Below are 25,016 nucleotides of genomic sequence, written 5' to 3' on the forward strand. Positions count from 1 at the left end.
TTGGTCTTGGGAGAACTGAATTGAGATGTAGTCCCAAGAGAGGTCTCAGCCAGTTCCATGGGGGTGGAGTGACAGGGGTGGGACTCTGGAGTTGTATGGCCCTTCGGCTTTGAGCATAAGGGTCATCCTCTATCCTCCCTCTGCCCAGGGATTGTATGCAGGCTGCCCTGGGTCAGGGGGCATAATCTTGAGTTCAGGGCAATTCACCTGGAGATCTTAAGGTGCATGTTTGGGTTTACGGTATCTGGGAGGGGCCTGAGGGTCTACCCAGGAGATTTTGCTGCTGCTGCACATGTGTAATAGCAAGGCTAGACCAGGGCACACACAGTACGTTGCCTCTTTTCTCTTGTCTACCTAAATATTCAAAGCTAGCAATTGTATTCCCATTTCCAGGCTTCTTCTCAAGACTACATATGACCAGTTCCCTGGACTGCTCTTTGGGTAGCAATGTTTCCACACCCCTAACCCCCAACCCAGCCTGCCCTTCTGCATACTATCCATTCCCTGCACCTCAGTCCACAACTTCTCTCATCACCCTCTTTCACGTCCTCCTGCCATTTGGAGCTATTTCTTCCGGTATTTCCTGAGCTGGCTCCTGTCCCTAGGGGATTTTCAGATCACTCATGCTTCTGGGAAGCTCTTGGGGTGGTGGGAGGGAAATCACACCAGTGCTGGACGGTGCCACGTGCATCTGTCCAACCTGGACACAGCCCTGGTGAGCCTCCTGCTCTCCCATCCTCTCCACACACTCCCGCCCCTGACTGAAGTCACCTCAGTTCAACCCCAGTAACCATCACCCCTTAGAGACACCCTGGGCATTTGAAAGGCTGGGAGGATAGCACGGAGCAGAGAAGGGCCCTTCCCTGGCTGCCAAGAAGGGTTTCCCTGAGCCAGCCACGATAAAGTAGCTTTTGTGACAAAGTTGACACTTTTTAAAAATATATATATATTATTGATTTTTTACAAAGAGGAAGGGAGAGAGATAGAGAATTAGAAACATCGATCAGCTGCCTCCTGCACAACCCCCACCTGGGATGTGCCTGCAACCAAGGTACGTGCTCCTGACCAGAACCGAACCTGGGACCCTTCAGTCCTCAGGCAGACGCTCTATCCACTGAGGCAAACTGGTCTTGGCAAAGTTGACGCCTTTGTACACTCTTCCCCCACCCCCACCACCCCAAAGTCTCCTCCTCCACCCTCAGGACCCTCCCCCCGCCCCAGCCCATCCCACTCCCCCAAAGCCAGCTTCCAGCCAAGGCTTTGCTTCAGAGGATCCCTGGGAGATGTGTTTGCGGGAAGCAGCAGAATTGAGCCCATCTTGTACCTTAGCATCGCAGAGCGGGTTCATCTGTCAAAACAGTGAGCAGCTGTCCAGCCCCTGGGGCATAACACTCAGAGGTAGATGGCTTTAAAAAATTATACGGAGCTTCACCGGGAAATGAAGACTCAAGGAGAGTAGAAACTCCATTTCATTTCCCAGATCATGGGCTTGGCTGACACATCCATACATTTTCACGTGGCTGTGATCAGTACATATATATTAACGTAAGCTTCATTCACTTAACATCTTTTAGTAAATACGCATCTGGATGCAGCCGAATGTTGTTTGTGCTTTTGCCTTTTAAAGAATGCATAACCCACCAGGTATACAAACCCTTCAAGTAATCCTAGACTAGCATGGTGGTTGCAAGATCAGGCCCCGCCGCTTACCAGCTGTGTGACATTAGGCAAATTCTTAACCTCTCTGATCCACACCTGTAAAATGAGGACACTATGCCAGTAAGACCTCACAGCATAGCGGTTTTGTGAGAATGAAATGCAATGATCATTAAAGTACTAAAAAATAGCATTTCGCTCATAAGACATGCTCAATTAATGCTAGCTGTAATGGCTATTATCATAAGGCATCCAGGCAATCCTTTATTACTAAGCATTTTGGGTCGTTTGAAATTATTTCATTATCAAAATTCCGTAATGAACATGGATGCTTTCCAGAAACCACCAGGGACTGCCGCATCTGTGCTAGAGGATTCCAAGGTGATCAAGAGAGTGGCCCTGGATGAGGCTGGCAGTTTAACACCGGAGAGAAACCGGGAAATGAATGATTACAATCATCAAAGGCCCAGAGGGGAAGTGTGTTCGCAGAGGGATGGAGAGAACCAGCTAGGCAGGTGAGATCCGGAACCACCCGGAGGAGCGGATGACACTTGAGATGAAGCTGGGATATCTTTGAGAGGAAGGCACTGCTATCGCTTGTTATTTATGTCACCGCTGTGCTCCCCGTGCTCGGGGCTGCTTGCTGCTGCGTGTCACAGGCCCTCAGTCGCTTCGCCGTTGGATGTGCGGCTTCCTGCTTGCTCCGCAGAGGGAGTGAGGCCCCAGCAATGCCACCAGACCGCTGTGGGCCGGCCCTGGTTCAGGTCCCAGCCATGTCCTGATCTGGTCCAGATGTTCTGTCTGGCCCCACCCAGACCTCTCCTTCCTGAGTCAGGACAGGAAACGCCTGCCTGCAGGCAGCGCCTCTGAGCAGCGGTCTCTGCTCCTGTCAGCAGCGAGGCAGCCCGCGTGGAATGTGGAATCTGGGTCAGGGATGGGGAGGAAATGATGTTATGTGTGAGAACTGGAACTAGGGATGCTGGAGGATGGGGGGTTCTGCAGGGTCTGAGTGCCCTCTGGTTCAGCTGGCAGTGGAGGAAAATACCCCACACATCCTATGCCTCAGAATCGTTCATTCACAGCGTTGTCTCTCCCGTGGGAAAGAGACAGCGAGGATACGTTTGGAAGAAAGGGATCTGCCCACCGGCGCTCCGAGGCAGCCACTTTGTGCCAGAGGTTCCCAGACCCTGGATGGATTTGCCCACACTCTGACCTGTGGGAGGGCACGGCCTGCCCGGTGCCACAGTGAGGGGCACAGCACGGCCACAGCACGGAGCGCCTGGGCCCTGGCGGGGAGCAGCTGGTGCTTCCCCGCCCGCCCTGCTTCTCCTGGGAGGCGGACGGGCTTGGGTGGAGTTGGTCCCCATGACTCAGAGCTGACCTATCAGAGGTCCAAACCCTCCCACCACCCCTGACCGAGGCCTGGCCATCCCGGCAACCAGGGCCAGTTAGAAACTGGAGCTTTTGCTGGAACTCTAAGAGAGCTCTTCTCTCTCTCTCTCTCTCGCTCTCTCTCTCTCTCTCTCTCTCTCTGTCTCTCTCTCTCTCTGTCTCTCTCTCTCTCTATATATATATATTAATCTTCACTGGAGGAGTGGATATATTTTTCTATTGATTTTCAGAGAGTGGAAGGGAGTATGGGGAGGAGCAGAGAGAGAAACATCAATGTGGGAGAGACACACACCCATTGGTTTCTTCCCACAGGCTCCCCAACTGGGGGCAGGGATCAAACCTTCCACCCAGGTACATGCCCGAGACCAGGAAGCGAACATGAGACCCTCTGGTGCAGAGGCCGACGCTCTAAATGCTGAACCATGCCGGCCAGAGCGAAAGAGAAGCTCTTTAGTTTAGGCCACTAGCATAAGACTTTCAGAGGCAGGAAACGAGCTGGCCTTTTATAATTCTGAGGGGGCAGGCTTCCTGGGAATGAATTGATTTAAAGGAAAGTAGAACTGAGTGGAAAGAAAGAGAGAAAAAGAAATCATCGGAAAACCTAGATCAAACCTCGTATCTGTGGATCCAAGTGGCCTGAAGGCGGACTGCCCTCAGATTTTCACTTGGGAGAATCCTCAAATGGTCTCTCGTGCCTAGAGTATGGCAGCTCCCTTTCTGCTACAGCTAACGAGTTCCTCTGAGCAGGACGCAGCTGTGGGCGGGACTTGGAGGGCGCCTTCCTTCCCTTTGTTGGGTCCCCCCACTTTCCGGAGCTCCCAAGGATGCAAACCCCAGCCCCAAGCACTGCCTGGAATCAGCCATCTGGTGGGATGGTGGGGAGTGGGGGTGGGCTTGGTCCTGGGAGCTCCAATATCTTTACCTGCAGAATTGCAGATTTGTGGGAGCATTATCTCAACTTATTGAAGTTCTGCTTCCCGGCATATGACTACAGTTTGGCTCAAATAAACTCACTAAAATTCTTTAAAATAAAAAAATAAAAAAAATAAAAAGAATTGCAGATTTGTTTTTATTTGGATTTCATGGGTTCCACTTGGTGATGTGCTGGTAAATGCTTAACAAGCAAACAAACTAAAAGCCCTGTCTCGTGGTGTTTGCCAGTTTCTGTGTTGTGCTGTTTCCACCCTGGCCTGCTTCAAGCTGCCGCCATGACATCAGCGAGTGCCCAGAGGGGGGGCGGTGAGAGGGGCACGTCCGAGGGGGCATCTCCTCCACGCGGGCTTACTGGTTGTAAACACCCCCCAGAGCACAGCTAATGAAAAAAAATGTAGCAAATAATTTGGGACTTATGAGCTTTGGATTTTTATTACCTCTGTTTTTTAATATAATTTATCTCATTGTGAGTTTAAATGATGTAGCTCTTAATAATGTCTGTGAATAAACATTGATTCACAAAATTCCTTAAAAATGCTTTGGCTCCTGTGGGCTGGATCGCGCTGGTTCCAGGGTACCACGGTGCCGTCCAACCCCCAGAGGAAACGGCTGCCTGTTCGTGGGGTCAAGAGCTGTTTCAGCCAAAACCAGTTTGGCTCAGCGGATAGAGCATTGGCCTTTGGACTGAAAGGTTCCAGGTTTGATTCCTGTCAAGGGCATGTGCCTTGGTTGCAGGCACATCCCCAGTGGGGGGTGTGCAGGAGGCAGCTGATCAATGTTTCTCTCATTGATGTTTCTAACTCTCTATCCCTCCCCCTTCCTCTCTGTAAAAAAATTAATAAAATATATTAAAAAAGAAAAGAGTTGTTTCAATTAAGTAGGGGGCCTGGAGGCACCCTAAAAGCTTGATTTTGGTGAAGGGCTGTGCCAGCCTGCAATGCGCAATGAAACCGAAGGTGTCACTAACTCCCTGACTGGGATTTATGGCCCTGAGATGTCCCTGGGCTGCAGGGCGGGGCTGCAGGGAGGGAACACGCCTACTTTGCATGGTCAGCTGGTCCTGCTCCATGGAGGAGGCAGGGAGAGTGAGATAGATGTGCCGGGCAGGGGTCCTGCAGAAGTTAGGCTCCCACAGGAGAGAGACAGCACACCCAGATTAGCATCATCTGAGGGGTGTTTGAGGAAGAGACTTTACAAAGATGGGGGCAGGTGGAGGGGGACCACCGGGACACAGCAGCGCCTCAGGTCCAATAGCTCAGGGCTCGGTTACCTTCCTTAGGCCTGAAGATGCAAGCAGCAGTGAGGGGAGAGTTGCTGAGATGGAGAGAGAGAGGGCTGGGGGGAGTGGGACACTAGACTGGAAATGGGACCTTTGACTGCGGAAGGGACTCAGGAAATAAACACCCTTGACCTTCCTCTCCTTCCTTCTGCTCCTTCTATCCCAGCTCCCCATTGGCTGGACTCACCCAAAAAGCCAGAGGGCAAGGAAGCCCGTTGTGCCAGTCTTAGGCCACTGGAAAAGGTAGACGCGGTCTGCAGGGTCCAATGGCAGATAGCGTGGGTACCTGGCCAGGGAGCGGAGATCCTTTGTCTTGGGTCTTCTGGAACTGCCACAGAACATCTTCCCCCCAGAAACATTCAGGCCTAGTCACCTGTCCTGCTGGGGAGGGGCGTCTGTGGAGGTGCACGCCTTCTCGTCCAGCCTGCTAGAAGTTCCGGGTCAGGAGAAGGAGGGCTGGGGAACAGGCCCTGGGCATGGTTTCACCCTCCACTGCCAGGGCCATCCCCAGGGCATGCCCTCTGCCCTGTCAGAACTAGCCTCCATCTGAGATTCTGCCGAGTCCTCTTCTATGGAAACTCGGTTGGGGAGCCTGGAAACCTGGGAGACCTGGGTGTCTCCTTCCAACCATATCCTGAGAAGTTACCCGACCTTATCACTAATCAAATGTTCTCACCTGCCAGACCAAGGGCCTGGGCCAGGTGACCATGACTTCCAGGAAGACCTCTGCCTAATTCCAAGGCTTTAGGAGCGTCCTCTCCAGGTTCCTTGCATAATGAAGTCTGTCTTTCCATAGCCAGGAGGTGGCAGCAAAGCTCTGTTTTAAAGGGGCCCCTAGGCCAGGGTAGGCTCTGCTCTCCAAGGCCCCTCAGGGCTCAAAGACCAGGTATGGTGGCTGGGTCTCACTGCTGAATAATAATAATAATGATAACGATGATGATAATAATAATAACAACAGAAGCAACATTATTATTATTATCTCTGTTGTGATAGTAAGACAGCCATAATGCCCGCTCCGGTTGGGTAGTGTTCTATGGTGGAGGAAAGCTATTCAGTATCCTATAGGGATCTTTCAACACCACCACAGTGCAGGTAGGAAGCACTGGGCTTGCAGCCCATGTTGAGGCTGAGAGACATTCTCAGACTCCCCAGGCCTCCTGGAAAGTAGGATGTGCCAAGACAGAAGCCCAAGCTTTCTTCCTGTGCGTGTCTCACCATGTGCAAGTCTCCCATACCTCCCTCTTCATCTTGGAGGGGCCAGGGGTACTCAACCCAAGACCCAGGGCCTGAATTTGGTTTCCAGTTGCCATGGGGGTGCTGAGGAAGAACACTCATCCCCTCCTTTTTCTTCCAGCTCTCAGAAAAATTTTAAAATCTTTATTTTATCTTTGACAGGGCATACTTGGTGTCTAGGTAGGAAAGTTTCTCATTCATTCATTCATTCATTCATTCACCTCTCCATTCAATAATTGGGATTCTGCTGTAATATAAGACATGGCATGTACTATGAAGGATGTAGAAATGTTCTTTCTCTTCTAACGCAGAGGTCTGGGACCTAGGGGCTGGGGTGTTGGGGCTAAGTAAGTGCGGAGATACTTGGGGGTGGCTTCTTCCTAGAGGGTCCCCAGGTGAACTGGGGAGTACTTGAGCAGATGGAATTTAGATCTGCTTTTGTTGGGTGCCAGGGAGGAGTGACGCCATAGGAATTTTTGTTGATGACTTCCAACTGCTTGGTGTATTACCTCCTCAAACCAGAGGAAGCTCCTTAGAGACACCGCCCAAGCCTCAGACTGTTGTCCATCTGGACCCTGTCTTACACTCTGCCTGTGTCCGCAGGCCATGCCTCCCCCTCCTCATCATGATAACAGGTTACCAGTGCTAACTGTAGGCCAGGCTCTGAACTAAGGGCACTTTTTAAAAATACATTTTATTGATTTTTTTACAGAGAGAAAGGAAGAGGAAGAGTTAGAAATAGTGATGAGAAACATTGATTAGCTGCTTCCTGCATACCCCTACTGGAGATATGCCTGCAACCAAGGTGCATGCCCTTGACATGAATCAAATCTGGGACCCTTTAGTCTGCAGGCTGATGCTCTATCCACTGAGCCAAATCAGTTAGGGCCTAAGGGCACTTCTTGAATATTCCTATTTACCTCTCAAAACAACCTTATGAAGTCCATTGTTCTGCCCATTTTACATGTGAGAAAGCTGACACTTAAGTCATGAGGGAATTTTCCCCAAATCACAAAGATAGTGCTTGGTGGGCCAGGACTGGGACCCAGGGGCTGGCACCCAGGGCTCTTACCACTGCAGCATCATCACACATGGGAACACCCTCCCTCCAGAGGCTCTGCCTGTGTGTGAGTCTGAAGAGCTGCCCTCTCTTTTCCTGCTCACCACTGGGCACCCTACCCGGCTTGCAGCGCCTCTAGAAAATGATGGTGCTGATACCGCCTCATCTTCCCGTGGGCTTGTGGGAGACTAGAATGGGAAAAATGGGCATATGAACACTTAGCATCATACAAAACCAATCTTGTAGCTGAAACCAGTTTGGCTCAGTGGATAGAGCATTGGCCTGCGGACTGAAAGGTCCTGGGTTCGATTCTGGTCAAGGGCATGTACTTTGGTTGCGGGCACATCCCCAGTGGGGGGTGTGCAGGAGGCAGCTGATCGATGATTCTCTCTCATTGATGTTTCTAACTCTCTATCCCTCTCTCTTCCTCTCTGTAAAAAATCAATAAAATATATTTAAAAAACAACAACAACAAAACGATCTTGTATGTGCTATGGTATCATCACTCTTATGGGGAGGGTGTTGTGGTGGGGTGGCAGGACTGACCTAGGGACTGGTACCCGGGCTTTGAGAATGGCCTGTTTCCTTGCCTGTGGAATTGAGGAGAATATAGAGATCATTGTTAATAGACTCTTTCATTCCTAATACTCAGCAGTGACATTGATGCTGATGGTGACCATGCTGATGACAGTGGTGGCGGTGGTAAGGATAGAAATGATGATAGTGATAGCAGTGACAGTGATGATGACGATGATGACAATAGTGAGGATGCTGATGATAGTGATAATGGTGATGCCAGACCTGACCTCAGAATCATTTCCTGTTACTACCCTGCTGCCAGCCCTCAGCTCCCAGCCCTGCTGTGTCCAAGTCATGCAGGGGTGGGCTGGTGATGAAATGGAAAGGAGGCTCTCCAAGGATTGGGACATTGGAGGATGCCAGTCTCATTGCCTGGGACACAGGAACCCAGTACTTACTATCAATTAATGGCTTTAGTAAGACACAATTCACAGTTATACAACCATCAAGCAATCAATTGTGAAACATTTTTGTTGCCTCTAAATTGTGCCCTGCCCCCTGCCGCCCACCCAGTGTCCCAGTGAAGCTGCGATTACTATTACCTCTGCCTCTATCTGCACATGGGGCTCAAGAAGATACTGACTGACCCAAGGCCTCACGGTAGGAATGTGACAGCATCAGCATTCCAGCCAGGTTTGCTGGAACCAACAGCCCATGCTCTGACCACACTGGGCGGCACTTCAGGTTCAGAGAACACGTGTAACCAACCCAAGCCACACAGCCATAGGCATTAAGGGGTCAGCCTGGGACTCAAATACAGTGTTGGCTCCTAATCCCGCTCCTTCAGAGTAAGCAAATGACATAAGCAGAATTTGAGGGGTCCCTGGGCCTGGGAGTGAGCTCTAAAACTAGCAGTAGCTCCTTTATTGGTGCCTGGTCCCAGCCTCAGGCCTGAGTCTGGAAGTCAGTGGCTCCTGGGGCCCAGCTGCTCCCTTCACTGGTGGCCCCGAGCATCATGAGGGGAATCCATCCAGGTTGAGGGGAGTGACCCAGCCAGAGGAAGGAGCAAAGCTTGCAACACATGCCCCTTCTAGTCCTCCAAAGCACCTGCCTTCCCAGGAGTGGAGCATCTGAGAACACTTACTACCTCTCTGCTGCCCTGGAGCTGTGGGTGGGTCTGAGAGGAGGGTAACGCGGTCCCAGGAGGGATGGGATGGGAAGCACACTTGCTTGAGAGAAAGAGCCCTGGGTAGAGTCTGTGAATCTTTGGGTCTACTCTCCACTCTGCCCTGAACAACTACCGTCAGAGAACTACGTCCATCTGGGCCCAGTTCCCCTATCTGCAAATTTAGGGAGAAATGGGGGGCTGAATTGGAAAGAATCATGATGAGTTCCAGGAAGAAAATGGGCTGTAGTTACCCGAAAGGTCTTTCTTTTGAAATGCTATGGGAGCCAGTGATTTATCTGGCAATGGGCTGGACTTCCCCTTCCTCCTTGGGGCAAGGAGCCTCCATGGTCACATTCCTTCCTCTCTTTAAATGAAGGAGAGATCAGGCAAGGATCTAAAAGGCAGCCCACGGGAGAGCGCTGGGCCGCGGTAATAAACACAGAGGAGCCCAGTGTCTGAGTAGTTAGGAGAATTTATTTCTCATAATATCTTCCCTCCACTCGCCTGGAGGTGCCCATGGCAACAGGAATCAGGAGGGCCTCATTCTTCCATCTTCTGTGGGAGAAAAAAAAAATCATACACAGGATATGAGTCAAACCCAAGGCGAGGCTGAGTGTCGTCTGCAAGTGGGGCGGCTGCAAAGGCTGGAAGCTCAGGCAAATATTACGGATGCATGACCCATGACCAAAGCAAGGCCCTCAAGCCCGGGGGAAGGAGTCCATCCCCTGGAAAGTGGGGCCTCTGGCCTCGGGGAGGGATGGGAGTGATAAGATGTGGCCCCTGGTCCCTCGCTTTTCTCCTCGCTTTTCTTTTTTAGCCACAGGTTCTGGCTAAAGTAGTGGCATCTGTGAGCCAACGGCTAGCACAGGGAAGAGGCACCCACAGATACCCTCCGAACCCTCCCTGGGGCTCAGCACATCTAGGGAAGAAGTCTGCTCTCACCTGGCCCCCAACATCTCGGCTCTTGGCCCTCAGTTTGTTGACCTGGGACTCGGCGATGTCTGCCCTCTCCTCGGCCTCCTCCAGCTCGTGCTGGGCCCTCCGGCATCTGGACAGCTGTGTGTTGGCCTGCTCCTCCTGAGCAGAAGACAGAGGGGTCTGAGGCTGAGCAGCCCCTCACTCTGGCTCTGAGGGCCCAGGCCCTGCAGGCTGCTGGGGAACTGGGGAACCAGGACAGCTTGGGTCCCAGCTTCACAGATGGCAGAGGAGAGAAGGCTGAGCAATCCAGGGGCAAGGATGCAACCTGCACCCCTGTGTCCCTGCACCCCTTTTCCATCCTTCTCTCCCACAGGAGCTTTTTGAAAGAGACCCAAGTCCAGAGTTCTCCCACGGCACCTGTAGGTGTCAGAGACTAAAGGCCCAAGTCCCCATTGCCCTTCTCCTGCTCCCAGGATCATCTGCCTGTGGCTGGGCCAGTGTCTGGGTCTGTTTCAGCATTAGCCAAGGGTTCCTGACAACGGTGGCCTGCTGGGCCCCCTCAGGCTGGCCAGTCCCCCTGCCACTGTTCTAATGCAATGAGCACGTGTCTCCATGCTACGTAACCAGTGCAGATCTGTCCCTTTGATGTCAAGACAGAACCAACCAACCCCCCAGGCAGGGAAGAGAATGGACAAGGAGAGGAGCCCTATGCTCAGGCATTTATCTAGGGCAGGGTCCCCCCGTTTTTTTCCTCAAAACACTGGCCCTGTGGGAAGCTCTGCATACTTTCGCCAGAACAAGGTGCCCGGGCCCATGAAGGGTGGGAAATGCTACATTCTAGAATGCCTCTTCCACTTTGCAGAGCCAGTTACATGTGACCTACAGAATCTGAGAAATCCTTGCAGTAAAGCAAGCAGTTCAATGTTTTTAAACGCAGCATTTCCAATTGATTTATTTTCTGTAAAAGAAACCCCCTCCCCATGGGTGTCCTCCCCCCCTTAAACTCCCCTCCACCACCACCACCACCACCAGCAGCTTCCTGCTGTTGGCACCCCTCGGGAGATACTTTGTGAAATGCCGGTTTCAGCCCATTTCATTTCTTCCCTGCTGGTGTTCCTGTTCGATGGAGGGCAGATCACAAAGGAAGGACTGGGGTGAGGGCATCACGGAGGGCTCAGGGAGAGCAGGAGTGGGGGTGCACAGGATGGGGACCAGGGAGGGGAGTGGGATGAGGTGTCAAAGGTCAGGTCACAGGGGCAGGACGGCTGGTGGGGTGGGCTGAGGGTGAAGCGAGGCCACAGGTGGACTAAGACGCGCTGGGTGGGTGGGATAGTGTGAGCTGGGCTGAGGCCCAGTGAAGGGATGGGGGCAGCTGGTGACATGGGGTGAGGCAAGGGCACAGAGGAGGAGGTGGGCAGGATGTGTTACACAGACCGGGAGAGGGGTGGCACAGGTGTCCTTGCTTTATGGCCTGTGAAAACCGCCTGAGCTCTGTGGGCTCTAGGAAACAGGACATACTCCCAGCAGGGCTGGGGGATACTCAGGCCGTCTGGGTCCACGAGAGCTCCCCCACTTACGGCCTCCTCGGCCTGCCTCTTGTACGCCTTCACTTTGGCCTGCAGCTTGTCCACCAGGTCCTGGAGCCTCAGGATGTTCTTGCGGTCCTCCTCGGCCTGCGAACAGAGAGTCCTGGCCAGGCCCCGGCCGCTGCCGCCTCCCACCAGACCACTCCCCCAGGCCCCGTGCCTCTACCTGGTAAGTCATCTCCTTGACTTTTCGCTCGTATTTGTGAGTCCCCTTCAGAGCTTCGGCTCCCCTTTTCTGCTCAGCATCCAGCTCGTTTTCCAACTCCCTCACCTGGTAAAGAGAACGCGGAATGCAGGCCAGACCGCCCCAGCTCTCCGTGGCCTGAGTGCCTGTCCTAGCAGGGTGATCTCAGCGTCTCCTCCGAGGACACAGAAGCCACGTGTACTCACGAGGCCACCACGCCTGCACGCGGTGGGCTCTGTACAAATAAGAACAAGGCACCACTGTGGTCAGGGGCAGCTGAAGGGGCACACGGATCCAATATCAGGTCCGGCTTTGCAAGGAAGCCACTTCCTCTGGCGCCTGCAGCCTGGCCAGAGCTATGCTTCAGCCCGGCTTGCCCCGCAGGCAAAGACTGCATGGCTGCTCCAGGTGGCCCGGCTCCTGACCGAGTGAGGCAGCGGGGGTCCTGGCAAGAACCGGAGTCAGGAGCAGTCTGGGCGCGCTCAAGTCCAGGTCAGCTGAGTGAGCTGAAGCAGGGCAGCTGCCCGCACTGGGAATGAGTTTTTGTGCAATTGGGGTGGAAATTACCATTCCTGCCCAAACTTCCACCCATGTGGATCGAATGACACCAAAGTGTTAATGTCACAGCTGTGTCCACCTTGCCTGAAATCTTGGCAACAGAGGACAGCCATCGAGAATGCAGGTCACCAGTGGTGGCCCCAACTCCGTGATCAGAGAGAGCCCAAAGGGGGTGTGGGGTAGCAGCCACAGGCAGGGTGGCTCTGGGCTTGCAGACTCCCCAGCTCAGCTTTGTAATCTACCAGTGGAAAAGGCCACCGCTGGCTCGGACTCCAAACAAGATCCCACCCCCACCCATACCCGGTGGGTCCTGGGAGCTGTCTGCCTTCAGGTTCTACAAAACTTCTCTCCCGGGGGGAGCTCTCCAGGCCTCTGTACGGTTCATGAACCCAGGGTAACTGGGCAGCTGGCAATGGGAGGATGTTGAAGGCTCCTCATCCTGCGGGGGTGAGGGGGGCGGGAGGCTGGCTGAGGGACCCCTGCCAACCCAGGAATCACAGAATCAGAGGGTGGCAAGAGATCCAGTTCCTCCCTCAAGGCCTAAGCTCACGCTCATAGAATAGGCCCAGAAATAATTAAAAATAAACATGTAAAGATATTTTTTTGGACGCTCCGACTTCCCCAGTGTTGACTTTTGCTACTCATGCTGCGTAGCTTCCAGCCAAAAATCCCTTCCCCATTTCAAGTGTGCCCGTGCTGGGACCACCTCCGGGGGAGGCTGGCTGGGAGAATGACTGTATTTGGGTCTTTCCTGCTGGGATAAGTGGTCTTCTTCTCTCGGTGGCCTCCTCCTCCTCCTCCTCTTCCCCTCCCACTCTTCCATTTCCTTTCTCCCGGGGACAAGAGGCATCTGACAACCTCCTCCACACAGCCCTTCTTCAACATACTAACTGGTGGCGGAGCCCATTTAAAAAACCAATTAAATATACCATCGCAGGCCTAAAGGGAAACAAGCAACAAAGGGACCGAGCAGCAAAGAAACTCAACAACCACGAAGCCTACTCCCAGGTGACAAAGCGCAGGGCTGCCGATCACCCTCCCCGGGATGCCCCGGATGCCTTCAGAGATGGGGAAGCCAGGGAAGGGATGGGGGTCCAGGAGTGGGAGGCGGAGGGAGACTCCAGACTTTATACAGGATGGGCCACTATTTATCGAAGTGGAGGTTGGTCCAAAATTTAAATCCCACTAACACGTGTACTGTTTAAATTGTAAACTGTATATCCACCCCCCCCCCTCCTTTTATGTGGGTCTGAAACTCTATAAAGCCAGAATGCGAACACTTACAAATGTCATCACTGCAGTTGCTGAGGCAGAAGCATTCTACAGTGAATTTGTGTGAGTTGGGGTGGAGGGATGGGCGAAAAGGAAGCAGGTGGGACATTTGGCTCACGGGGAGTTTTTCAAGAAGTCCTCAAACTAAGTCTGGAGCCTGCTTAGTCAATGGCCACTTTCCCACCACCCACTGTGGTTCTGCCCAGGGACCGGGAATCACTTTGGGAGGGAGTCCCCTCGGGCCAGCTACCCGGTTCTCCAGCTTCTGGATCTGCTTCTTCCCGCCCTTCAGGGCCAGCTGCTCAGCCTCATCCAGGCGGTGCTGCAGGTCCTTCACCGTCTGCTCGAGGTTCTTCTTCATCCGCTCCAGGTGGGTGCTGGTGTCCTGCTCCTTCTTCAGCTCCTCGGCCATCATGGCCGCCTGGGTAAGTTCACAGAAAACATCCGTGGGCCATCCGCCCATCCCACCCCTCTCCGGAGCACGTGCAAGATGCTAAGGTTGGCGCTGTGTGTGCTGATGCATAGCACTCCCCCACATTGCTAGTCCATCTCTTCATGAAGCCACCACTGACAGATTTAGGTCTTAAGGAGATGGACCTGTGTGTCATGCCCAGACTTAGAAACCCCTTCTTCTCCCCCAAGCATCTCTGAGAAGAAAGAACGGAGCTCACGTCCGTGATGGCTTTCTTGGCCTTCTCCTCTGCGTTTCTGGATTCCTGGATAGCGTTCTCCACCTCTGCCTGGCACTGGGCTATGTCAGCTTCCAGCTTCTTCTTGATGTTTATCAGGCTTGTATTCTACAAGGAAAATTAGGTACCAGGAGTGTAGGTTGTAATTGGATAATACTTCAAGCAATCGGCAGGGAGAGGGCTTGGTGGGGAAGGACATAAACCATGATCAGGTTCCATTCCTCATTTCCACATGGGGTTTGCTAGACACTGTTTTGGTCTTGACATAAACAGAACATCCCAAGAGAGACCCAAGAATTGCACATGAAATAACTGAATAAAGGATAACAGTGGGCTTTCAAATATTTGAGGAAGAACAGATTATTCAAAAAGTTGTTGGAAGAAGGAAATGATTTGTTGACATAGCTATATAAAATGAAAAATAATTCTAATGACCGAAATATACCATAAATGGAATTGTAAAAGTGAGGACAAACTGGAATATATTTGCAATGATTATTACTGAAAAATATTCCCTGCTTAATGTAAAACAAATCAATGAGCAAAAAGGGCAAGAAATAAAAATAGGTAAGACACAATAGAAGAAATGCAAGTGGCAAAAAATATGATGAAATGTCTACCTCAGAAATCAAAGAAATAAGAATTTTAAAAAAGGAAATATTTTAAACAATAAAATTGGTCAAGTTTAAAAAATAATAGCTAAGGTCTTAGAGAATTTATAAGAAAGAGCTCCCAATGGGTAATAAAAATTGGGGCAACCTAATTAAAGATCAGTTTACAGTATATTACAAATTTATTTATTTCTAGAATATTAGGAAAATAATAATAATGGATATATGTGAAAACTTAGTTTACATAAGCAGTTTTTCTAACAGCAAATGTTTTTGGTGGAATGATATAAAACATCTAATCAGAGAATTAGTTAAATAAAAATGGCATAATATACAACTAAAATGGACTACTTTTCTGTCATTAAAAACAGTTATAGAAAACTCTCTAAAGAAACATATTCATGACACACTGCTAAATGAAAATAAGTTGCAAAATGTTTGATCACATTTTTACAAAAAATATAATATTTATTGACATAGACAAGGGCTTAGCATGAAAGGTCTCAGAATGTTAACAATATGGTTAGCACTTTTCTTCTGCTTCTTTGCTTGTATTCTCTATTTGTCTATAAAAAGAAATTTTTAAAAAACTTCCATAAAAATGACAAAAGTAATTATTTTGAATGACAATCCTAACTTTCTAAGATTATGGCTTCTACCATGAAGCCTTCTCCAGCCCCTTCATGCAGCCATTCACGCTTCCTTGCTCTGCCTTCCCACAACACGCACGACCTTCTATGTTCAGAAGAATAACGCCCCCTGGAGGGAGCCCGGCTGCACCTGGGAGTGCAGCAGCTGCACCCGGTCGCTAGCGTCCAGCAGCTCCTGCTCAGACAGCCTGCGGGTCCGCTCCGTCTGCTCCAGGGCCACCTTCATCTCCTCCAGCTCCTCCAGCAGCAGGCCGCTTCTGCGCTCCGTGATGGCCAGCTGCTCCTTGAGGTCCTCGTTGCTCCGCAGGGCGTCGTCCAGCTGCAGCTGGGAGTCCTGCAGGGACAGCAGGGGTGAGGCCGTAGCCCACAGGCCAAGGGCCCAGTCGCCTCCCCCTCCCCAAGGCCCCACGGTCACCTTGAGCTGGCCCTGGACTGTGCGCAGGTGCTTCTGGGTCTCTGCCAGCTGGCGGTTGGAGTGGCCCAGCTGGATCTCCATCTCATTGAGATCTCCCTCCATCTTCTTCTTCAACCTCAGGGCATCGTTCCGGCTCTGGATCTCCGCATCCAGCATGCTCTGCATGGCCTCTGCCGCCCGCTGGCTGTTTCTCTTTAGCTGCTCGATTTCTTCATCCTTCTCCGTGACCTTTCGGTCAAGCTCGGATCTTACCTGGCTCAGCTCTAGCTGGACACGCAAAATCTTGCTCTCTTCATGTTCCAAGGAGCCCTGGTAAAAGCACAGGAGCGACTGGAAGTGCTGTGGACACTTGAATGAATATTTTCCGCTGTTAAGAGAAAACTAGAGGCCCAGTGCACAAAATTCGTGCACAGGTAGGGTCCCTAGGCCTGGCCAGTGATCAGGACCTTCTGGCTGCCAGCCAGGACCTTCCTTTGTTCTGTGCTGCCTCCTAGTGGTCGGCACATGTCATAGCAAGCAGTAGGACTCACAGTAGGTTGCACTCCAGGGACAATTTGCATATTAGCCTTTTATTATATAGGATGGGTATGATAATAACACCCATTTTACAGATGAGTAAAAAACACTCAAGAAGCTCAAACGACTTGCTCCTGAATGTCCCTTCTAGTAATGAAACTGGAACTAAGCCTTTGTTATTAGCAACCAGGTCTTGAGGGGGGAATTAGGGAACATTTTATTGAGTGTGTCTATTTAATAAGGCTATAAGTCAGGAGCCAACCTATTCTCTAAAATGTCAGGGCAATTGCTCTCCCTTTATCCCTTTGTAAAACTTGACAAATTTACGCACATTTCCCTAGAAGCTTCTCGAGAGCGCTGCCCTGCACTGGCCTCAGCTGAGTGTGAGCTCAGGTCACTGCACTGTGGTCAGTGCAGGACACCCAGTAGCTAGAGGTGATCATGTGCTATGTTAAAAACCAGTGCTTTGGATGTGTGGTGAAGGATTTCTTGCTTTCCAAGAGGAAACACTGAAGACATAACAAACAAGTGTATTTATCTTCAAAAGGGGAGACAGGATGGACTATGGGACACAGAGGACACAGCAGAGCCCAGCTGTCTCCCGGGGCCTCCCAGCAGGAAGTCCCACCCCCCCACTCCCGCCCAGGGGTGTGCTGGCCCCTCCTTCAGCGCCCGCCCTCCTGAGCTCCCTTGTGCTGCATCCCAGAACTTGCCTCCACCTCCTCGAGGGCAGCCTGGAGCTCCAACTTTTCCTGCTCCACTTGCTTCTTGGTCTTTTCCACTTCCTGAAGATGCTTGCCAGTTTCCGCCATTTGCTCGGTTAGGTCTGAAATCTCCTCTGCGGAGGACAGGCTTGATTTAGGCTGCGCGACAGGCTCTGAGGGCAGTGCAGGCCTCGGCAGGAAGCTGAGGGCCAGCAATTCACTCCGGACATTCATGTAGGAGAGAGCAGGAGAAGCTCTCGGGTGAGGTGTGAGTGGAGGGAGGTGGGTTGCCACACCTGAGCTGTGCAGAGAGCCAGTGAAAGAGCACCCAAACCTCCCAAAGCTCTGCATGGCCCAGAGGACAGAGGAGAGAAGCGTGGAAAACACGCACAGGCCGGCATGCTGCACTGAGGTGGGATCCGGGAAAATGTTCTCCCACGGGGACCTCAGGGCCCCACTGTGCCCCCTGGTTTAGAGGCGACTTTCTGCCACTGTGCCTTTCACAGGAGGCCTCGGGCCTCATGGTGGACTGACCAGATGTGCGGATTTGGGGGCAGTGGGAAGGAGGAGGCGTCCGGAGGTGGTTGTGCTCATGGGGAAGGGGTGGCTGGCTGAGAAGGGGCATATTACACGCTTGTGGTGGTCAGAGAGCTCACCTTGCAGATTTTTAAATTTTCATTTTATTTTATTTTTTAGAGAAAAAGAGAAACATCGATTGGCTTCCTCCCATATGCACCCCAACTGGGGATGGAACCCATGCCCTAGGTATGTGCCTGGACCTGCCACCTTTTGGTGTATCTGACAATGCTACAACCAGCTGAGCCACACTGGCCAGGGCTCACCTTGCAGATTTTTGTTCTCCCGCCTCAGTGTCTCCAGCTGATCCACCACCTCCTCGTAGGCGTTCCGCATCTTGAAGATCTCAGTACTCAGGGACCTGGACTCTTTCTGAGCTGCTTCCAACTCAGCTTGGCCCTCATCCAGCTTCTGCTTCCACTCTGCCAGGACCTGAGGAGCAGGGGAGATGCAGGGCATGTGAGGGGCAGGAAGGGCAGGGGACCGTCCGCAACACCGAGGTTTACCCTTCCATCCTTAGGACCAGGGAGACAGGGGCCCCTTCTAGAGCAGCCCCCCTCTGATATCCCTGCCACGATCCACCGTGTTCTTAAAGGCGTTTTCATCTCAAAGGAAGCAGAATTAGCTTTAACTAAAGAGAGAATTCCCTTTCGAGGGACCATCACCAACGTCAAGTGACATGGTCCATCCCCAAGCTCCCCGGACGGGCCATCCTGCGGCCACGCCACGGTGTGCGAGGAAGGACCTTGTCGAAGTTCCTCTGCTTCTTGTCCAGGGTGGCACAGGCGGCGTTGGCCCGCTCCAGGCCCAGCATCAGGTCGTCCACTTCGCCCTGGAGCCGCTGCTTGGTCTTCTCCAGGGACGCGCACTTGGCGCTCACCGCCTCCGTGTTCTCCTCCGCCTCCTGGAGCCTCTGGGCCAGCTTTTTCCTAAGAGAACCAGACGTGTCTCCCTTGGCAAAGGCAGACTATCTCAGGAGGGCCGTACGGGAAGAGAAACAAGCAGTCTACAGGGTCTGGACCTGGACAAGAGCAAGACCTAGAGTTTGATGAATAGAAAGGATTTATGTAACATCCGAAGGGTCTCAAAGAGCTTGGCCACCGAGGGAGCACCAGGGAACTGGGTCGAACGGACGGTACCCATAGGAAGGACAGGAGCACCTACGTGAATGCTCAGAAAGCCCAGGGCCTGGGGGGAAGGGGCGTTCCAGGGAGGGTTGGTTCTCTGTTCCTTCGCCTGTGCCTCGGGGTTCCCTCTCCTACGTAACCTGGGGCCGTACTTGGCCTCCTCCAGCTCCTCTGTGCGCTGGATGGCATCCGTCTCATACTTGGTCCTCCACTGGGCCACCTCGCTGTTGGCCTTGGACAGCGCCCTCTGCAGCTCAGCTTTGCCTTCTTGTTCCTCCTCATACTGTTCCCGCAGCAGGTCACAGTCGTGGCGGGAGGACTGCAGGGCGTGGGCCAGGGCATTCTTGGCCTGTGGGAATCACAGTGGTGACAAATGGCAGAGACATGTGGCCATTTCCCATGTTACGGTGTTTTCACATAAACCAGCACTTCCCCAAGTTGAATCACCATTTCCTTGCTGCCTTCCCAAACTTCACTGTCACAGCGCCTCACCTATCGTGTTCCCTTAATTTTTAGAAAGATGACTCCTTTGTTCTATATTTAATTTTATTTAATTATATTTAATTTAGAAATAAACTGTCACACTACCACAGGTGGGACACCGTTAATAGTGCCACGATGAGAAGGCACCCCTAAGAATCAACGCAATGGAAGTGAGGCAGCAGTGTCGCCTTCTACGTGGGTCAGTACTGGGCCGCTGTGGCTCTGTGCCCGGGGCCTGCCCCCTAGGGGTCGGTAAGTAAATTGCCAAGTGCTAGAGAGCTGTGGTCCTCATGTGATCAGAAGAACTGAAACAGAAGTTGATGCAATGCTGTGGAGCCCTGCGACTGCAAAAACCCAAAGGCATCTTTGGTGCCACTGCCCTATGTCTGTGCACCTGATCTGTGCCACTCCCACGCTCCGTCTCCTCCTCCTGAGAGGAGGCCACGCCCAAGGCCTCACACCCATCCCTGTCTGGGCAGGACCACGGATGGTTTAGCGCTCATCACACCAGTCACAAACACGGCGATACCACCAAATGCGGCAAGCAACTTAGACATCTGCATCCCTTTAATGACACATAAACAGCCAAAACAGGTTTGGCTCAGTGGATGGAGCGTCAGCCTGCGGACTGAAAGGTCCCGGGTTCGATTCTGGTCAAGGGCATGTACCTTGGTTGTGGGCACATCCCCAGTGGGGGGTGTGCAAGAGGCAGCTGATGGATGTTTCTCTCTCATCGATGTTTCTAACTTTCTATCCCTCTCCCTTCCTCTCTGTAAAAAAAAATCAATAAAATATATATATTTTTTAAAAAGACACATAAACAACAAGACTTTGTGGAGGAGAAGGTAGCGATCATGGTGTCCTGGCCCAAGGACGGCGCGCTCCGTTAGTGGAGCTGCTCCTGACGCCCTCGGGCTCCAGTTCCCACTGCTCCCCGGCCCTCTCTGTACAATGGAAAGGTGGAGACACGTGTAGCACTGGCTCTTTTAGGCAGAACATGAGAGACTTCCAAAGGATGGCTCCAGAAGGCATCACCAGTGCATGCGGCCCTTAGAATTATAATTACACATGTCTGGGGACTCCTGGATTCTCACTCTAATGAGCAGCTTCACTAAGCACCTGCTGAGCGCTCTGTCCTACTGTGCACTATTCCTGCTGTTTACAACTCCAGCGGGAATTATTCCTGCCCTCCAGGGGTTTACAGATCAGTGGGAGCCCTGCAATACAAACATAGACGGCTAGATACTGGCACCAGGAACACGATGGTGGCGTGTATGTTTATGTCGATGTCGCAGGGGTGTCTCTACAATCAGGCAATCTTTTCTGGGGGAGGGCAGCTTGCAATTGGGTATGGCAGCAGGGGCTACCCAAAGTGTGCAGAAGAAAGAGGAGGCCGTCTTGAGGGCTCAGATGAATTGCTAGGCAGCGTGAAAGAATACACACAGGCAGGGATGTCAGGCCAAGGCAGTGGGGGTTGGGGGGAGGGGCGAAGGGGATGCCCCTAGCTGGAGAGGGAAGTGCATCAGAGCCCCCTGGGGGACAGAGGACCCAGAGGATGGAGCCCCCTGGAAGTTTTTTAGGGCTGAGGAAGGAGGTCTGATGCCAAGGTCCCCTCACCTCGCAGACCCTGCTCCTGCACACTGCAGGCAGAGGACAGGCACCTGCGGTACCCTCAGCACCCGCATCTGTGATGCAGCCCACCTCCCACCAGCCCCGAGGCCTCCCAGCTCTCAAGTGCTATCCGACTTCGCCATCCCAGGAACGGTGGCCCTTACCTTGGTTTCTTCATCCAGTTGCCTCTTCAGCTCTTCCAGCTGCTGGGTGAGGGCCTGCTTGCCTTTGGTGAGCTGTGAGACCAGCACCTCCTTCTCCTCCACTTGGTGGCTCAGCTCCCCTAACACACGGATGGGGTGCCGGTCAGCCTTGCGCCTGCCTCCCCCTGGAACCCGCCGCCCCCGCACTGCAGTGCCCCACCTGGCCTCACCGTTTTGGGTCAGCAGTCTCGCCTTCTGCATGTTCAGATCGTGGATTAGCTGTGTCTGCTGGTCTTCCTTGGCTTTGATTTCATTAAACTGGTCTTCCACAGTCCGGCACAGTCTCTCCACGTTACTCTTAAAAACAAGCCCACGTGAGTGGGGAATGGGTTCTTGGTGTCCAGAATGTCCCAGGCCCGTGGTAGGCAAACTGTGGCTCACGAGCTACATGCGGCTCTTTGGCCCCTTGAGTGTGGCTCTTCCACAAAACACCATGGCCTGGGCAAATCTATTTTGAAGAAGTGGCGTTAGAAGAAGTTTAAGTTAAAAAAATTTGACTCTCCAAAGAAATGTCAATTGTTGTCCTGTTGATATTTGGCTCTGTTGACTAATGAGTTTGCCGACCACTGGCCCAGGCTGTCTGACAGATTAGCTTCTTGTTAGGTTAAATGATAATATAGAGAGCACCCAGAGGTAAGTTTTCAAAAGTCATTTCCCGTGTGCTGTGTTTTTGTTTGTGGTTGTTGCTTAATCACCAATAGCTGGGAACAGCATGCCCCGGCAGACAAGTATTTAGTGATTTGTGAGCAAACCTTTGAGAAAACACCACTCACAGGAGCCCCGGGATCTCCTTCTAACATAAGCAGTTCTATTGCCATGTCAATAGCACGACCTCCTGATGTGTCTGACTGCAGCAATATAATGAGCATCTCATTAATCACTCATAAAGTTCCCTGCGGCCGCTGGCTGTCCTTTTTTTTTTTTTTTAAGTTCATTAAAAAATTTTGAATATGCCATAGACCTCTTCCCTCCTCCCCCACATCATTTAACATAAAATGAATATATGGAGCCTATATTTGTCCTTGGGCTGCGAAGTGTGAGATGACAGCAGGAGAGGCAGGGACAGTAGATTCAGAGAAAGACCTCGAGGAGCTCAGGCATCTTTGAGAAGATGACTTATGCGCGTGAAACCATTAAATCGGGGTAGTCCACAAAGGGATGGGGACTCACAAAGAGAAAAATCAAAGGATTCAACCATGTAAAAAATATAAGGCAATAGCTCAGACTGTGTGACTCAGTGGTTGAGCATTGACCTATGAACCAGGCGGTCACGGTTTGCTTCCCTGTCAGGGCATATGCCCAGGTTGCAGCTCAATACCCAGTAGGAGGCATGCAGGGGGCAGCTGGTCGATGATTCTCTCTCATCACTGATGTTTCTATCACCCTCTCCCTTCCTCTCTGAAATCAATAAAAATATATATTTAAAATAAGGCACCATAAAGTGCTTCTTGCACTGAATATTAAAAGTGAGAACTGAGAGCATGGTGCTATGACAGGGAGGCAGTAGGGTGGGGCTGGTTGTAGGCACAGCACGTGAGTGATGCTGAAGTTTTCTGTAACCCACCCATCCTGCAGCCTGGCTTGGCTTGGCTTGCTTGGGCAGGAGGGTAGGGAGGGGAGTGGAAGGGAGAAAGAGAAAAAGAATACATACAGACACACTTCCCAAGGGAAGGGGGAAAACACGACACAGGTGGGGAAATGGCTAAGTTAGAAGGAGAGAGAAAGGAGTTGCAGTGAGAAGGAAATAAAAGGGTTGAATGAGCAGTGTAAACCCAGAAGCTCAATAAAAGCAGCAAGAGGCTCCAAGGAGTCCAGCCTAATCCTCTGATCCTCTCTCCATTCCTCTCCCCACAGACACCCCGACCTCGAACCAGCCCTCTGCTGGAGGTCCACAGCCCCAGTCTGCGGTCACCACTTCTTCTAGCCCAGCTGAGCAGCCCCAGGGACAACTCTGAGCTCATTATTTTTAAATCCTTACCCGAGGGCATGCTTTTATTGATTTTAGAGAGAGAGGAAGGGAGAGGGAGAGAAATAGGAACATCCATCAGTGGCTTCTTGCTGGAGCCTGACTGGGGATTGAACCCACACCCTGGATATGTGCCCTGAACTGGGAATTGAACCTGAGACCCTTCAGTGCACCAACTGAGTCTCCTGGGCCGGGACCAGGGCACCTATTGAATCTAGGAGCCCACGGCTCCTCTCTGGGGAACTCTTTGCTTTGGTCACACACAGAGGCCAGTCTACTATGAAGCTGGCAACGTTTAGGCTCATCGCCCTCACTCTCGTGGGCCCCGACTGCAGGGAGCTGTGGCCCCAGGTGGGGTGGTGGGAGGGGGAGGCCACACAAGCAAGAATGTCCTCCTGGGCAGGTATTTCTGACAAATGGCCTGAGGAGGCCTGAGCAGACAGGGACCTCTTTCTCCAAGGAGCCAGCAATCTGTGACGTATTTTCCCATTCTAAATGAATACATACTTACATGCTTAATTTGTGTTCATATTTTATGTATATTTTCCTTTAAGGCCCCTCCCCTCCTGAGTTTCCTGTGCTTTAAGTGCCACAAGCCCTGGGCCTGCCCCTGGTCCCATGTGCGATTTCACATGGGCTCTGCTTCCCAGGGACTGATGCTGTGGGCTCAGATAAGCACACCTGGCAAGGCTCCTCGGTGCAATCCACCCACAGGTTTAGTTTTAGATAATGCTGGATGGATCAGAAACTTTCTGGAAAACTCTGGGAAGATGATAAGGGCATGAGTTGTAGCAGGCCGTTGGGTCAAGTTCACAGACTTGAATTGATTTGGGGACTTGGGAGCAGGCCCCTTGGGGACAGGGATTCGGGTTAGAATGTGCACTGGGTTAGGGCATTTCCTGATACCTGCCCCCGGGGCAGTGGCCGCGGCAGCCTCGCCTTTGCCAGGAGCAGAGAGGCAGGTACCTTGGACTTGGAGACGCTCTCGATGTTGCTGGCCATGTCATCGATCTCCATCTTCATCTCGCTCTTCTCCTTCTCCAGCTTCTGCTTGACTCTCTGCAGGTTGTCGATCTGCTCCCCGAGCTCGGCCACAGTGTCCGAGTGCTTCTTCCTCAGGGCAGCCACCGTGGCTTCATGCTGCAGGGTGGCCTCCTCCAGGTCCCTGCGCATTTTCTGGAACTCGGCCTCCCGCTTCTTGTTCATCTCGATCTGGGCCGACGTGGCGCCGCTGGCTTCCTCCAGTCGCTCGCTGATCTCCTCCAGTTCCCGGGAGAGGTCCGAGCGCTGCTTCTCAATCCTGCCTCTGAGCGTGCGTTCTGCTTCCATCTCTTCCTCCAGCTCCTCCGTGCGGGCCTGAGAGGGCCTGTGTCAGCAATGCTGTGGGGGCAGCAGCCGCGTGGGGAGGGCAGGACAGTGCGGAATAGAGCGCAGGCAGCGTGAACTAAAGAACACACTATACGATTAAGTTAGTGTCAAAAAACCCAGCAGCAATCCAAATGTCCCCCGGGAGGGAGGTGGTCAGGTCAACTGTGATGGAGCCGCGCCCTCTGTGTCCACAGCCACTGGACCACAGCCACCATGGACAGCTCTGCAGGGCGAATTGAGCAAGTTGCAGAATGATAGTCTCAGCATGATATTTATATGTATATTATATATATATATACGTATTATAATATGTATATTTATTACACACACATATATTAT

At 52.1% G+C, this 25,016-nt stretch overlaps 1 protein-coding gene across 1 annotated transcript in view; it reads right to left on the bottom strand.

The window, feature by feature from the left end:
- Positions 1-8,194: 8,194 nt before the first annotated feature.
- The window catches only part of LOC311610856 (myosin-13), a gene marked incomplete at both ends in the record, with an annotated part of 47,456 nt that continues 30,634 nt past the window's right edge, over positions 8,195-25,016 (bottom strand). The window contains 15 exons of the mRNA XM_084862366.1: positions 8,195-8,410; positions 10,183-10,317; positions 11,736-11,831; positions 11,911-12,015; positions 14,009-14,179; positions 14,430-14,555; positions 15,839-16,042; positions 16,124-16,432; positions 17,353-17,477; positions 18,186-18,351; positions 18,665-18,848; positions 19,199-19,395; positions 21,305-21,423; positions 21,514-21,640; positions 24,276-24,665. Of these exons, the coding sequence (XP_084718492.1) occupies positions 8,195-8,410; positions 10,183-10,317; positions 11,736-11,831; positions 11,911-12,015; positions 14,009-14,179; positions 14,430-14,555; positions 15,839-16,042; positions 16,124-16,432; positions 17,353-17,477; positions 18,186-18,351; positions 18,665-18,848; positions 19,199-19,395; positions 21,305-21,423; positions 21,514-21,640; positions 24,276-24,665 (2,670 nt within the window). The remainder of the gene's footprint in view (positions 8,411-10,182; positions 10,318-11,735; positions 11,832-11,910; positions 12,016-14,008; positions 14,180-14,429; positions 14,556-15,838; positions 16,043-16,123; positions 16,433-17,352; positions 17,478-18,185; positions 18,352-18,664; positions 18,849-19,198; positions 19,396-21,304; positions 21,424-21,513; positions 21,641-24,275; positions 24,666-25,016) is intronic.

This window comes from Pipistrellus hanaki (assembly GCF_964339955.1).
Source record: "Pipistrellus hanaki genome assembly, chromosome: 16".
NCBI lineage: Eukaryota > Metazoa > Chordata > Mammalia > Chiroptera > Vespertilionidae > Pipistrellus > Pipistrellus hanaki.